Source organism: Melanostigma gelatinosum (genome assembly GCF_949748355.1).
Source record: "Melanostigma gelatinosum genome assembly, chromosome: 9".
In the NCBI taxonomy this organism is placed as follows: Eukaryota; Metazoa; Chordata; class Actinopteri; order Perciformes; family Zoarcidae; genus Melanostigma; species Melanostigma gelatinosum.
In genome coordinates this window covers 14,970,529-14,986,734 of record NC_136642.1, presented here as the reverse complement: position 1 = coordinate 14,986,734, position 16,206 = coordinate 14,970,529, and the positions used below count along the sequence as shown (strand labels likewise).

The window sequence follows — 16,206 nt, the reverse complement described above, 5'->3', positions numbered from 1 at the left end:
GAGGGGTGAGGGACCACTTTCCTCTCTTTCCTTGGAAAGCTCGACCAACGCAGTAGGCCTTTAACTTTCTAGTGCATTCACAAGCAAAGACAAGATGGTACTTGATGTGGTCAGACCACGGAGGCTAATGATAGACTGTCAAACCCAGCAGCAGCTGATGTTCAGGGTACTTCAGTGCATTGTATGGGAATGCACACAGATGCAGTTAGGTAACAGAGCCACCAGGAATCCAGAGAGAGGGGAGATTCACAGAGTGCACAAAACGTCAAGATGTTTGCTATATCCACTTTATAAAGTGTCAAGTCAATGAATATGTCAATGTTGTGATTGCAGCTTGTTTCTGCTGCTGTTTTGCAGGTTTAAAAGTATTATAATAGTTTGTGCATTATAGCCTGAGAGTCTATCGAGTCCGGTCGCAGGGAAAGAGGTCAAAGCGCAGGAGGGGGAGCAGCTCTCTTTCTTCAGCCAAAGGGTTTAGTACACAGTGTTAAAAGGAGGTTGATCTTGATCACTGGTCCTTCCTCTTGGCCTGCTTGCTCTCTCACCACAGGTAGCTGTCCCACTTCTCTAGTTGGCCGGCACTATCTCTCTGCCAGTCACAGGGTTATACGCTCAGCCTGTTGTGTAAGAGCGTTGTAAAGAGATAATACTCTTTGCTCCTGACAAGCTTTCAGACTGTAATTTCACCTGCGGTCATTAACACAGTTATCTTAAAATCAACGCACCACAAACAAGAGTGTCATAGTTTGCTCTTAGATTAATGGGACATGTTTCATGTTTCAGGGTTTAAGATATGAACACAGTTACACTTCACCTTTAGGGCAGAGGTTTAAGTTTTCGGGCCAATACTAGTCTGTAATGATAAACAATTATGTTAGAGAGCCCTGCTGTCCATTTACAATGAGTATGTTCCAGACAGAGAAATACAAACCAATTAAAACCTCAAAACTTTCATCCCACTGATATTTGATCAAACTTCAAAAACAGAGTGTTGCGACTTGCATCTCCCATGTCCTCGCTTCCCACAACGATGGAGACTTCCAGCAGCAGGGACGTCTCTGATCTGAACTGTAGCGGGGCTCCATTCCCAGCGGACTGTGGGAGTAAGCCTTCATGCCTTTGAGTACTGGGAGCGTGTTTCCCCTGGAAGAGATTTGGAATGAAAACAGTCTGTAAGTGATTGCTTCCAAGAAGTTGTCAAAGATTACATGTAAACACTTTTTTTCCCACATTGGATACAAAGGACCTCGTAGAAAGCACTTGCTCAGCGAATATTGAGTCATTTCATTTTCTAAATGTTTGTTTAACTGACCTCAGCTAACTAAAGCAGCACATTCTCGTGCAATTACAGGCTCGTGTTATTTTAAATTATATTATTCCAGTTCATTATTAAGATCACTTCGATGGGTGGTTTCTGCACTACAGTCTCAACAGACACGTATCAATACATATTCCTGAAAAACAGGTTCCTTGAAAAGAAGAACAAAATGTTGAAAAGGCTTAATCTTTATATAATCTCAATGTGAGCTCAGAGATTATAGCCTGCTGCAAAATGTTTCACATTTGCAAGAAGTGAGTGGAAGCAAATCGAGATGAACGTGATAGTTTGAGTTAAACAGGGAAACAAAGTTAATTCTCATCAATGGGGCTGTGAAGCTGTGTGAGGTAAAAGATTTACGTCACAGCACCCTCTGGTTGCAAACACGTATAAACAAAAATAACAGTCACAACAGGCACACTTCTTTTTTTTTTTACATGAACGAAAGTGAAAACGTTGTCCGAAGTACACTAACCATCTGCAAACAGACTACAAACGCCTTGAATGGATTGAAAATATTGGATTCATCTGTGTTACCTCGTGCTTGAGTAATACTCTACTGTGACCCAGAGTCAAGCTGAACTTTGGCACGGCAGCAACTGGCACTGTAGTAGACATAACATGTAGCCAGTAAGACCACAGATTTGACCGTACAAATGGATGTAAAAGCATTGAAATAGTTTGACTTCAAACGAATCCGGTTGAAAATTAGACATTTGTTATATGCAATGTGTGCATTCCAGCGTCTATATTTAGTTGTTGTGTCGCGCAGGTCAGCTGCGATCCTGCAGGACACGCCTCTGGACTGAATGGAGCGTGCGCTGTGCGTAAAGTCCGACCTGCAGCGGATCCACGCTTGTTTTGACCTAATTTCACGGTTTTTAATAAGCAGATCTAATCGACAGCGTTGATTCGTTGTTAGTCGAGTAAATGCAGCGATGACGCAAGAGGAAGATCTCATTCGGATTGCTAAAAAACTGGACAAGATGGTGTCTCGAAATAACACGGTGAGTCCTTATTTTGACACCCACAGGTGGCGCGTTGTCCTGCCACCTCGTGCTGTGCAGAAGGCCCGTAAGGTCTCTTCTGAAAATGGTTTCCTCCAGATTTACGTTGGCGATGAGTCTGAATCGGTGTGCTCGCCAAAGTGTGCACATTTGTAATATGAGCCCGGCTGCAACAAATGTTCAACAGGTGTTTGTTGAACACATTTCAGGACGTTTCGGTGTGCAGCGCTACATGAGCCAGGTTTTACCTACTTGTCGACAACTCTTTGCAAACTTTCTGCTCGTTGTCGTGTTGAACAGTGACTCGTGCAACAGAAAGTAAACAACGCGGCCTGTGGGCAAGGTCGTGTGTGTGTGTGTGTGTGTGTGCGTGCGTGCGTGTGTGTGTGGTGTTAGGCGGGGTGTGGGTGTTGTGACTGACTGCTAACAGCAGAGCAACAGTTGTTTCATCGCGCGCTTGCATTAAGAGTACTGTAAACGACAATATAGTAGTCAATAAACACTGTTGAAATGTATAGAATAAAGCAAACCGTAACAGAAATGCGTAATGCATGTTGGGATATTTTATTTGAATTTATGGAATCAATATGCGGTTGTCTAAAAACGGTTACTGTTTACCTATCAGTTTGTGTGTGTCTTTTAAATGAACATTTGCATGCGAGCCCATCTGCGTTTTACATTATCATATTTCTAAACAAACACCATTTTTTTTTCTAGAGTTATAGTTTTAAAATGAAGTTAGATGTTGACTACTGTTTGTGTGCAGGAAGGCGCCATGGACCTGATGAGGGAACTGAAGAGTTTCAATATGACTCTCAAACTTCTCCAGGTAGGCTCCAGTATATATGTCCAGTCTACATTAGAGTACAGTTTTAATTTTGCTTTTCGATTGTTAGTTTGACTGTCATCAACATTACAAATGTGGTAACGGCATGATTATTAAGGCTCACAATGTATACTCAAGTGTGTGTGTGTTTTGTTTAAGGAAACAAGAATTGGCATGTCTGTGAACGGTATCAGGAAGCACTCTGCAGACGAGGAAGTTATTTCCTTGTCAAAGCTCCTCATTAAAGACTGGAAAAGACTTCGGGGTACTTGAATTTGATCCATGATTTACTGAGCAGTTAGATAGTTGTTTTTTCAATAAATACATCAATGCACTGAATGATTTACGAATATGGTATCCCCCCCAACACACACACATACACTGCAGACTCTGAGAAAGCAGCTGAAATGAATAACGGTTTGGACTCCAGCAACACAGCAGTGTCTCCAAACAGCTCCCCCTCTGAGACACAGAGCAGGTCAGTACTGTCACAGCTGCTGCACAGAAACGCCACAGCTAACATGACATTCAACACCGCAGCAGAGGCAATGTAAAATAAATGTTATAATTGAATCTTAACTGACGTGGAATCATGATGGAAGTGCAGATGCTCGGTGAAATGGTGAGATGTTTGTCATGCACTGCGCTAGACCGACAGTATTTGTTCTTGTTTATGTATTACCACAGTAACAGTGAACAACTACTGCGTGTGTATACAAATACCTGCCTTGAAAGCAGCTTAACCCAAGCAGCGCTGTCAAAAAGCACTCGAGAAATGAACAGCTGATAGAAAGTGTCTGGAGTTACACTGTAGCAGCCGACATTTGTTTGTTTTGCTTTGCCAAGGAGGCTTTTGAATCACTCTATTTTCCCAGAACAGTTTCCTACCCACTGACAGCTGTAAGTGGATTCACGTCATCCAAGTGTTCAAAGACAATATTCAGCACCAAGGACAGTGCTTTTTGATCATAATTCAAAAGAATACAAATAAAGCGATTTCATGTCATATTTTCTCGTATTTTCTCATATTTTCAAGTGCAAATATAGGACATTTCTAAAGGGGCTATGAAAGTTGTTTTTTTCATGACATTTTCATCTGAATCACTGAATTCTCTTCTAATGTCTCATTCGGACTGGATTCATTCCTCCGGGGACGGTAGGGTCAATATTACCAGTGCTGTCCACTGGTCCTGTAATTTAAGTCTTTTCTGTCGTGGTGTGTGTGCATTTAACAATATATTTCTGAGTTTTTACACACACAGCTGTGTTTACTGTTAGTTTCATCAGCTCAGCGCACAGTCTGACAACTGAAGAAGTAGAATAAGATCACCTGTCAACATCAGTCAACTCATACAATGAAGGACAGAGTAAAGACACTGCTCGCTCATCAAAGGGCCTGTTGGTTTATTTTTCGTCCTTGTCCAAATGGGGCCTAAGTTACATTACAACAACAAACCTGACGTAAGTGAAACTGGTAAATGTGTGCGGGCTCCTGAACAGAGGTAAAGATCATACTTCCTTTGTTTCTGTTAGTCACAGAAGACTTGATGTCAAACTGAAACACGACTCAGATCCTGACAAGAAACACCCCGACAAAAGCAGAAAAGAAAAACATGATGACGAACACAAAGAGAGACACACAGATGACCCCAGTGATGAAAAGCACCGGGAGGAGCGCCAAAATGAGAAAGATCCCCAAGAAATCAGAAAAGAGAAGCATTTAGAAGAACCCAAAAAACAAGGACACGGAGAAGACACTCGACTGGTAATGGATAACAAGAAACGGAAGAATGTACAGGATCTGCAGGGTGAGCGACACAAGCCAGAACCAAAGAAAGAAAGGTCGTTAGGAGAACCAAAGAAGAGACACACGGAGGAAGTCAGAAAGGAGAAACAGCCTAAAGAGCCCAAGAGGCACAGCTACGCAGATGACATGAAGAAGAAGAAACGCCGAGAAGAAAACAGACACAAGAGGCCGATAAGCTCACCACAATGGGAGAGACCTCCGAGTGAACCCCAGAGAGAGAAACGTGCTGTTGACAAACCACTATTTGAAAGGTGAGGGGGAGGTGGCTCAAAAACTTGATTATTACACACCCAAAACATGGCAGCAGCGCTTCAGATTGAATTATTTATTTCAGGAGGGGAGTGATGGACGGCAGTCTTCTTTATCCCACCCGGTTCCCCTCTCCCCCTCGACCTGCTCGGCCTCCTCTCCTGATCAAACGCCCCTCTGTGGACCTGAAAAAGGACAGGTCAGGGCACTCGCATCGCCCGAGCTGAAGAGCATGATGGACTGAAACATTACTGCATGACTTAACCATTTGTGAGTCACTCGTATGCACTGTGGCAGTATGCCCACTTTAAACCCAGACTCGTGGCCTAACAGGTTACCTGCTGTGCTTGGTGCATGCTGTAATGGGTCAGGTGTGTCTTCATTAAACAGATTCTGCATTTAGCTTGAGCAGCATTGGGGACTCTCTGATCTGTGCTCTTGTGGCATTTGTTCAGGAAGGACAGTAAAGACTCTTCCTCCCGACATCCTCGTCCTGATGCTCCTGAACCCGCCTCTCTGCCGACTAAGCGGCCGTCACTGGAAGTAAAGAAAGAGAGGTCAGGCGTGCTTTGGTGCATGTTTGAGTGACTTTAGTGCAGACAAAATCTCAATAGAAACTCAAAGTAAATATTGATTTTCACATCAGGAAAGTTCCACCGGACCCAAATGCTCCAGTTGCTCCTCTTCACCTTCATCCTCCTCCACCCAGGTCAGGGTCTGCATTACCCACTGCATTGCCTGACATTAATAACTGCTGCATTATGAAGCGACTCAGGTCAGCTCAAAGGTGTTTTCTCATTTAGAAAAGAGCCTCCTGACCCAAACGCTCCTCTTCCTCCACTTCCTCTTCACCTTCACCCCCCACCTCCTCCTCCTCCTCCCCTGAAGCGTCCCTCACTGGACGGGAAAAAGGAGAGGTCTGGATCAGATGAGTTCTCATTATGATCCGCATGTAGTCAGCGCCTTGGAGGTGTCTGGAATGATTATTTTGGAGAAAATAACTTGATTTCATTTGGAGTTTTCTTCTCTGCATTGAATCCTTGTGTTGTTTGTCACAGCAGGAAGGAGTTGTCAGACTCTAAACCTCCCCCACAGAAGAAGACGCCAGATCCCGTAAAGAGAGACAGGTCCGGGATCTGGAAATGATTCTGTCTCATGATTCTGTCTCTCATTCATCCTTGAAATATTACTGTATCTGTAGGATCAGTAACCTCAGACTGCAATCTCTGTTTCTCGCTAATCTTAGACAAACTATAGACTTGATAAATGACTTTATGAGCTTTGAATCAACGATGAAGCTTTTTTTTGTATGTGGCTGCAGAAGAAATATTGAACGATAATACTTAAGACTGTTTTAGAGTCAGATAAGTCTTGAATTTGAAGTTTATTTCACAGTTTTGTGAGATTAACAGAATTTCAGAGGACAAACTTTGTCAGATATTGCTTAAATATCCTGATATATCAGGAAACCATTCAAATCTTTACTTCAAGCTTGTGCACAGTAAGTCACTGTACAAAGAACGAGTCTAGATGGAGATGTTTTGTTGGTTCAAAGACTGTTTCTTTTTGCAGGAAAGACTCATCGGATGGCAAAGTGCCTAAAAAACACTCAGACGAAGCCAAGAGTGAAAGGTTGGCCAGTCATTAGTGTGAAAAGGCTTGTTAAGCTGTGAAACATGCTGGTTGTCTGTTTTTCAAACGGCTCTAATTGTTTTTTAATACATCAGGCGCTCACCCTTTTATACTTGTACTGTGTGGATTTGTTTGAGAATCAAACAAATGTTTCCTTTTGTCAGGAAAGATTCATCAGACTCTAAACTGCCGCTTCTGAAAAAGCCCAGTTTGGATGTCAAAAAAGAAAAACACAGGTGTGCAGGAGCAGGAAAATACATTCCACTGTACATTGCATTTGAATCCACGCCACTTCATGTCCGACATAATCCCAAGTGTGTATTTTATTGGCGTCGGTGTCTCAACTCTTTCTCCTTTGTTGCAGGAAGGAATCCTGTGACTCCAAGGCTGGCCAGCCTGTGAAACGTCAACCAACTGACTCCAAACCTGACAGGTAGGACTGGTACGCACCCCTTTCAATCTCACTCGTACTTGGAAATGAAATTGAAATAAACATTGCCAATGAAACCAGATTTACTGAAACTGTCTCATTATTTACTGTAGACGAGAATCCACCGATTCAAAGAAAAGCAGCTCACCACCAGCAAAGAAGCTAACAGTTGAACGGTGAAATTATTTCCATTGAAGTTTCGCAGGTTTGTTTCAATGGAAACCATAAAAATGACGTTACTGACTTTATGTCATAGGAGAGAGTCTCAAGGCTGGAAGACTTCTCAGCCTGGACCTCCACAGAGGAAGCCCTCTACCGACAGCATTGACAGGTATTACAATGTGATTCTTTTTCTTCTAATGTATGCTGATGATACTCGTGAATATTTTATATTCAATCTAATGAACTTGGTGTTGCTGTTTGCAGATAAATATCACATCACTCTGCAGTTTCCCTTCCGCTTATTTTGGCATCTTTCAGTCGGCTTTGTTTTGGTTTTACATTCCATGAATTTACTGTTTGGTTCATTCTCAAGACTCTCGCCAGCCTTGTTTTCCAGCAGCAGACTGATGTTTTTGGTGAAAATATAGGTGGCTAAAAGCACAAAACTAAATCAATGCTGCTGGTGTGCCTGCTGGATGTGTAAATTGTCTGCTGACACGTCAGCCATGTCAACTTTATGAGCTGTTGATATGCCGATGTGTTCCGCTTTCCCCAAATGGACAAAAAATGGCTGCTTGAACAGTGATGGGATTCAGTTGACATGTGGAAAAGGCCTCCGTTTTGTATTATACATCTATTAAGTAAGATTTAATGTCAAAAATGGTCCAAAGAAGGTTACATTTAAAAAATAATAATAAAAAAATCACTAGTTCAAACCCCAGGCTCAGTTTGGAAACGGTAACGCCTCTCCAAATCACTCAAATCAGGTCAGAAGCACCAGATGTGAGGCTTCACACACTCTGCTCTGTTGTGCTTTGATGTGTCCTTTCTCTGCAGGAAGAGCAAAGCCGATGCCCCTAAATCTCCCACCACCCCGACCAGCCCCATGTCACCCAGCTTCAGTTGTGCCGGGGGTCCACTGCCTCCTCACCTCGCTACCGGAGACTCCGTCAGAGACAAGTGCATCGACTTGCTGGCAGCTGCCCTGCGCACAGACAGTGAGGCTACGAATACGCTTTATAACTGAGAGCACTTACTATGTAACACGTATACAAATTGTGGACCTTAGCAGCAACACACACAAATGTCACTGTAGGGTGCAGATTGACCCGATTTCTTTTTTCCTGGTTTTCACAGACGACTACAAGAATTTTACAACAAACTGTGACAGCATGGCTGCAGAGATTGAAGATCATATCCTTCAATGTAGCTAATTATTTCACATTATGGTTGGTTTGACTAATATGTTCATTCAGTGATCACCCCAATGAAAAGTATTGCCTTTTACATTTGATTATTGCTACGATCAGATCTACCTTGACTGCACGGTCGCACATATCTACCAGGAGACAAAGGTCACAGATATGAAATATAAAAACAGAGTCCGCAGCCGCATCAGCAACCTGAAGGACCTGAAGAACCCTGGGCTTCGCAGAAACGTCCTTGCAGGAAACATTGACTTGAGCCGCATCGCCAGCATGTCTGCTGAGGTACAGAACCGTGCAGCTGTACACGAAACCAATCATGGACTTCTTTCCTGATGCCCAGATTTACGTCCCTCTGCTCCGTTTAGTCACATTTCTGTGTTTATGTAGGAGATGGCCAGCGATGAGCTGAAACAGCTGAGGAATGTTCTCACCCAAGAGGCCATAAGGGAGCACCAAATGGCCAAAACTGGTGGCACAAGCACCGACCTGCTGCAGTGCGAGAAGTGCAGGAAGAGCAACTGCACTTACAACCAGGTAAACAACGCACGCAGTACATGAACATGCAGAAACGCACAAACAATCTCATACCTCCTGGTGCTTTTTCACATGCACCCCTTTCTATGTTTACAGTTAACATTTTGATCTTGGACAGGTGTGTTTGTGTTGTTTGAGCCCTTCTTTGCACTGTTATGTGTGTATTATTTACAGCTACAAAACCTCCTGTGTGTGTGTGTGTGTGTGTGTGTGTGTGTGTGTGTGTGTGTTTTAGGTGCAGACACGCAGTGCTGATGAGCCAATGACCACATTCGTTCTGTGCAATGAGTGTGGTAACCGCTGGAAGGTATGTTTTTCCCTGGCCTTTGTTTCAATAACTCATATCTTTTGTTTGTGTAATTTAAAAAATACTTCTGTTATTTTTCTAAATTTCAGTTCTGCTGATGCCTTCCAGATGAAACCACATTTTCCCTGAGCATTTCTAACTGCATTGTTTTATATAATGGGGGGGAGGGGGGGGGGGGTTATAAAGTATTGCAGCTAGTGGCTTTAACAGATAATGGTGTTCTAATAATTTTTACTTGACATTTTGAGATTTGTAAGCACGTGCTAATAATCCGGGTTTGCGTTATGTGGAATTGAAGACTGAGCATGAAGATCAGTTTGATGAATGTTAACAATAATGATCATGGTGCTGTCATGATTGAAACATTATGCAGTTAATATGCTACATCATGTTGCAGCTGTTTAAATGCATAAATCATCCGTATGATGGCTTTTTAAACTCGCGTTTAATAAAAAGAAATATTGAGAATCATTCTTACTCAGTGTCACTTCCTGCGTCGTCATCAATGTCTTGTGACAGACAGAATGTTCAGTTCTTAAGTATGGTTTAGATGCATATTTGTTGTTATTTTTATTTTATTTGCGCATGATAAGGTTTTCCTATATTTCTTTAAATTCTTATCAGTATCTAGTTTTTAAAAAATGATTTCAATAAACTCTACGGGACAGACTAAACTGAAGAAAAAAATAAAAACTGTGCATTGCCTCTACAGTTTGCTATATCTACAATGTTTTAATATTCCAAGAGAGATAAAAAATTGACATTTTGATAAATATGAAAAAAATATCCGTAATTCATGGCACAGATGAATATTCATTCAAAGAAACGTGTTTTTAATGAAAATAGTGCAACCGTAGTTGGAAGTTTGTCTGTTGCACAACTGGAAACATACAGTAGATGGCAACAATTCATCACAACTCAAAACACAGGCAGCATCAGTTCCCACAGTTGAATTGTCCTCTCTTCAGGTTACCGACCACAAATGCATCAGATGCTCGCTTGTTAGTGAGAGTCCAGCTGGCTCGTAAAGCCAGAGGGAAGTGCTGCTGAAGACTAACGTGACAATATTAAAGCCTTTCAACAAAACAAACCTTTTTCCTCAACATTACTGAATTTCCTGTACTTATGAGGAATATGATTGTGTATTGAGCAACGTGCAAACCACACTCTATCAGATCTGTGTTCCTGTAGAGATTGGACTGCATGCAGTACATTCGGTATATAAATATAAAATTTGATGGTAATGTGAGAAATATGGTCTGGAGAAAAGGAAAAGCTTCCCGGCCGCCCTCTGGCTGAGTAGCCACCATCTGGTTTCCTGTCAGATGAAACCACATTCATTTACTTTTTCTGCATCATTTCCACCATTACAAGTCCTCTGTTGATGTGCATGCAGAAGCCAGGAAGCATCAACGCTGGCTGTTATTCTACCCTGGTGCATTGGTGTTAAAATCATCATCCCTCTTTCATCCTGGAATCTAAAAGGAAGCAGACGAATGTCTTCTGAAATCCAACCTCACATAACAGCTTCACATAAAAAGGAGTTTAAAAATAATTTCCTTTCATTCACTTGGACTTTACCTTGGCAAACAAAAAACACAAGCAAGAAAGACATTTGTAATTTGTTAATGGCTTCTGTAACATAATTCCCCATGTTGTTAATTTAGCTGCAGCTGCTCTGCTCTGTGACCTCCGTGTCCCCAACAGTTGGTGGGAAGAGTTGTGAGAAAATAAAAGCTGTTGAGGCAGCAACACTCTTCATACTATACCCCAAATGAACAACGCTCTCAAATAATGGAAACAATTCATGCCATTTGTTTAATAGTTTATGAGATCACTGCAAATTTGATAAAAGTAAATAGATTTGGATCAAATATTTTCCACGTTTTCATGTTTTTCTTATTAGCCTTTCTAGCCTCATAAGCTTTTCCAACAGTGGATACCCAACACGACATGTGTCTGCTTTTATGCCGATGTTGCACGTTGTAGCTTGGGGGCCAATCAATGTGATGGGATTGCTGCATCAGAGATGACGTTTAGAAGACTTTAACCTTTAATTTAAGTCTCGCACAGACGAGATGCAGACTCTTTAAATATATATATTTGACTCTTGTAATCATGTGGCTTATACAGCTCATAATGTTGGTATTCCTAAAAGCGTATTGCTTTGTTGACTTGTAGAAGTCTTCCTTGTCTGAAATGTTTCTCTGCAGTGTTATGAGTCTGTAACCTCTCAGCCCCCTGTTGTGGCATCCGCTCTATAAATGGAAATAAATGAGTCTTGGTCGACATGCAGTTTCCCTGACGACACATAATCAGTCAGGTGATTAAAAGCACAAAACAAGTCAACTATAAATGGGATTTGAACAGTATAAAGTTGTGGTTGGACATATTTTCTGAAACTCTTTTAATAACAATGGTGTCTTTAGATCATTTATATTTATGGAATGTTTCTTAAAGAAAGAAAAGTAAAATCAATCAAAACCACGTTTTACAATTTGATAAGATGCTGGCGGCTCTATGAGGCTGCACTTCGGGTTAGCTATGCTTTGACCCAAATGCTAACATCAACATGCTAACTTGACAGCAATGACAATTCGAAGATGCCGATGTAGAGCAGGTATAATGTTTACCATTTTAGTTTCGTGTGTTAGCATGCTGCTGTTAATCACGATCAAACACAAAGTGTAAATGAGAATTTCGACCCAACAACGCAATCCCTTCAGTCGTGCTCCTAGCGTGGCTAAAGCAACAAAAGGCTCAAAGTTGCGGCGCAAACATGACTGAACACCAGCATGACATCTCCGTCCTGACAGCTCAGCATGAGTATTTCACTGTGAGCTCAAACGAACCAATACGGCCATGATTACTCCGTAAATGACAATTGGCCCTAAATTGGCCCGGACACATGTTTCATGAAGGATATAAGCGCTCCCTGTGTCGTCTTTAAACAGTGTCTGGTTATGGTTTGTGCCGGTGTGTGCAACCGTGGACGCACAGTAAAGATCAGTGAGACGAGCAGCGTCGACTTCGAGCAAAGTCTGCTGCATCTTTGGAAAAAGACTTTCTTTCAGCTCGTGAAAATGACTGAATAGCAAGTGGTCACAAGGCAAAGGCCACGAGTTTGAGCCCTGTAATCTGAGTTGTGATTTTTTTTTTCTGCCTCTGTAATGTATCTTAAAGGCACTGGTGTCATGTCGACCTGCTGAAAGGAATTGTTCTATCCCCGTGAAACCTTTCAATTTAGAACGTCTGCAGCCTCCAAACTTTGTTCACCCTTGTCTCCCACCCACTGTCTCGTCCTCTTAGAAGCTTGTGACGCTTCAAAAATATACCTTCCGAGAATACCATCACTGCATTTGTCAGACTGCCTTTTTCAAATAGCAAGCTAACACGCTTGAATGTTGGCATTGCTTCACTCGCAATCTCAGCTTTGCTCTTATAATAACTAAAACTAAATCTGCTCTTGTCTTTGCTCAAGTGGAATATATTTCACCAGTTTCTAAATCTGTTTTTTTTTATTGTAGCAGCAGAAGTTGGATCATTTCAAACATTTGAATGCTTAATGATTTCAGACCTCTTCAATAACTTTGCGAGTGGGCGTAAAATGTTAAATGTTCCCCTTTACTGCTGTGTCTTATGAAAGTGTCGCGATTGAGACTTTTAATGGCGAAGAAAGTGCACTGAGGAAGAGAGGGAATGGATGATCAATAACTCCGACTGCCTCCCTCTCAGTCTCCTTCCTTTTGCTCTCAAAAAAAGCAAATACCATTTTACCACTTAGCTCAAGAGTGGTGGGATGAAATGCATTTGAAGTCGCGAGCATGTCAGACTGAGGAGGAATATCACCGTCCTGGATATACACCTGTCTCTTTGATTTAGAATGGATTCATTTAGGTGATACAAAGTCCCCAAACCAAGCAATTTCCTTCTGATCTGCTGTATAGAGGCTAAATGATACCGTAGAGGGAACAACTGAAGTGGTTCTTAGCCAGGACCTTTGGCTGCTCCTACATCTGTTGAGAACTGACTCTTGAATGTGGCATGATGCCTGTTTGTTTGATATATCCTCACACTCATCTTGACTAGAAATGAAAAGTTGGTGGCGTGAAGATGTCTGACATTTTAAAACGAGCTTTGATGACCTGCAACTTTTCAGATGTTTGGAAAAAGTCACGTCATGTTTTTCGAGGAAAAGGGAGCCAAGGGAATGGCGTTCAAATAGTACCAGATATATTATGCATGGTTGCGTAATTCTGGGTGAAATGACCTGGACCAGATGCGCACAGTGGTCTGCTCGAGAGCATTCGAGGGCAAGCTGTGGGACTCCATTTGGCTTCTGCATGGTTGTTTCTGGACTGAGTTGGCTTTTTATTTCAGGGCTGCCTTACGCGATAGGGTGCCAAAGACTCGCTTCTGAGTACTGCCAGTTCGTAATGCCATCATCTAATGCAGCAGACATTCTGCTTCATGTCGGTGGTTCTAAACACTGAACCAGCATCCGTGAGTGAGTGTTTACCTCTGCGTCTGTCCATGGCTAATCTCGCATTCTGCTGCAGCAAATGGAATTATGTTTTGGGTGGCCAGTTATAGCTGCACACTCAAGGACCTCTGGTGGTTGCTGTGACTCCCTTTCTCAACACACCTTTATTACCTGACTGCCTGCTGACTCCTCACTCACTAATCGTAACCGGCCCCTGAAATAAGACATCTTTTCAGTTTACAATTCACTTTAGTTATCTGTCTTCTTTCTCTATGACTGTGTGAGAAGGATTTGGGGAAAACCCATTTCCACCCTGTCAAAAAGATCCGACCCGTCAAGCAGGCTGTCTAGAGCCGTGCCAGATGGAAATGTGCAAACTGCAGAGCTTTAAGTTAATACAGAGATTAACATTTAACTTACCAAGAAATGAATAAACTCAATGAAAGTACTGGTGTTACAGGATGCTTTAAGCTGGACAACACAGTCTGGTTGTAGACAGGTGGGTAGTGTGTAGCTGGACATGAACAACGAGGGTCTACAGCCAAGCTAGTGGCTCTAAATGACCAGAAATATATTTCTGGGGATCCGGTGTAGCAGCATCGGGGCCAAGACCTCCTTTCCATGTGCATCTTATTGTTTACAGTCCGATTAGCAACTTGAGATGTGAGACTGGATTGTTTCAGAAGTAGCCAGTTTACAAGCTAATTCTAAATCGATAAAAGGCTAAATCATTGTCAGACGATAGCCGAGATTGCATTTCGGCCAGTGCGTTTTCGCCTCTTTTACTCTCCACAGAGACTGATTACATGCGTTCAACCAAAGACTGCTCGAACGTGATAAGTCACGAGTACTCAGACTACAAACTTAAACCAAAACGCTTCCAGTGCCAAAATCCCGTCCCGGTGCTTACAGATTCTACATGTGAATGCAGTCCGGCAGCTTTGGACGCTGCTGTCTCAGTTTTTCACCCTCTCAAGGCTCTAGATGGTAATCATTTCTGGCAGATGATGAGAGCGCAGCAAAATTTCCATGAGAATATCTTCAGCCTCATTACACATGATAATGGTGTTGATAAGGACTATGAAATGGAGATGACATTTTGGGCATTATTCATGTCATTTGCATATTGCATACAAAGGTTGTTTTTATTTGTTGGTCTGATTTTTAAGTTTTGAATCAAACTCTTGGCAGAAGAGCAGTGATATTTACAGCTCCATCCCAACCATCAAATGATGCATCTCGGCTGTATTGAGCCAACAAAGCTGCGATCCGTTCGGAGGTCCATTCCCAGCGGGGCCTGGGAAGGCACGGTTACTCACTGTCCTATGTTAAACCACAGTCAGGGTGAGTAGAGACAGCTGCAACGTTCATCCTCACCTGTTTTCTTGGCTAACTAATCTCACTGCAGTGTGATGTCTGGCTAACAGCAATCTCTCAAAGAGGATCTAATGGGGGCTTTGGTTTGCAGCCGGCCTTCTCCCATTGAACGCTTTGCCTCCAACATTAGTGGTTGAAAGAAAACAGGAAGCTTAGACTGCAATTAGCCGCTCTGTTGCCCGCTTTTATGTCTTGCCTCAGAGTCCCACATTCAACAATTTACTTCTTAATATGGATATAGTGCACATGTATTTACAGATAATAATGTACTGCTGCTGTGTTCTACAATGCAGAAAGTATTCATTTATTTTTGCGAATGCAACACATTGTGCTGTTGACATGGTTGAAATAAAATAAACCTTTTAGTTTGTTTCTTTATCACGTCACTGTTTGAGTCTGCAACGATCCACGATGTTTCATCTTATCATCTAGCGCCAGGGAAAGTTCTGTCAATCCTGGATTTGCAGAAACTCATATTTTCCCCGCTCTTCTCTCAAGAATTTCATCCAGCTATATGTCACTCCATCCTGGGAATCGCTCCCCACATCAGACCATTCAAATCGGATACAGCCGCCTGCTTTGCTGAGCCTGAAGGCCCCTTCGGTCATAATGCAACAGGCCCTCTGATTGAGAGACAGATGAGTCCAGAACCAGAAGTATTCATCACAAAGTGATCTTAAAAAGTGTTTGGCTTATCAAAGTGGGCTAATGCTCGGCGAGGCACTGTGGCTGTGCAACAGTACCTGTTAGTGCACTACCTGCTAGTGCATGGGCATTGAGCCAAGTGATGCACCGGCAAGTTATCGCCTGGTCGGTCTTAAGAGAGAGACGTTGTCAATGCTGAATGATGCAATGCCCTCCAGAGT

General features: G+C 42.4%; 1 protein-coding gene across 4 annotated transcripts; it reads left to right on the top strand.

Annotated features, from left to right (window-relative positions):
* Window positions 1-2,134: 2,134 nt before the first annotated feature.
* tcea3 (transcription elongation factor A (SII), 3) lies at window positions 2,135-9,624 on the top strand. Of its 4 annotated transcripts, none has more exons than XM_079274569.1 (21): window positions 2,135-2,325; window positions 3,092-3,154; window positions 3,311-3,416; window positions 3,539-3,629; window positions 4,685-5,209; window positions 5,293-5,406; window positions 5,663-5,764; window positions 5,854-5,916; window positions 6,011-6,124; window positions 6,269-6,334; window positions 6,780-6,839; window positions 7,004-7,075; window positions 7,204-7,272; window positions 7,383-7,445; window positions 7,526-7,600; window positions 8,269-8,429; window positions 8,569-8,630; window positions 8,772-8,921; window positions 9,027-9,173; window positions 9,409-9,480; window positions 9,570-9,624. In XM_079274569.1, the coding sequence occupies exons 1-21, from the start codon at window positions 2,257-2,259 to the stop codon at window positions 9,576-9,578; spliced, it is 2,253 nt and encodes a 750-aa protein (XP_079130695.1). In that variant the 5' UTR covers window positions 2,135-2,256; the 3' UTR covers window positions 9,579-9,624. The 4 variants fall into 4 exon arrangements, with proteins under 4 accessions (XP_079130695.1, XP_079130694.1, XP_079130693.1 ...); XM_079274568.1 differs by having other exon boundaries at window positions 6,266-6,334; XM_079274567.1 differs by having other exon boundaries at window positions 6,011-6,139; window positions 6,266-6,334.
* The last annotated feature ends 6,582 nt before the right edge of the window (window positions 9,625-16,206 follow it).

Excerpts from the sequence above, each read along its gene's own strand:
- tcea3 (XM_079274567.1), top strand. The coding sequence starts at position 2,257 with ATGACGCAAGAGGAAGATCTCATTCGGATTGCTAAAAAACTGGACAAG. Across the intron at positions 5,765-5,853 it reads CTGGAAGTAAAGAAAGAGAG|GAAAGTTCCACCGGACCCAA; the intron begins GTCAGGCGTGCT and ends TTTTCACATCAG. Across the intron at positions 9,174-9,408 it reads GCAACTGCACTTACAACCAG|GTGCAGACACGCAGTGCTGA; the intron begins GTAAACAACGCA and ends TGTGTGTTTTAG.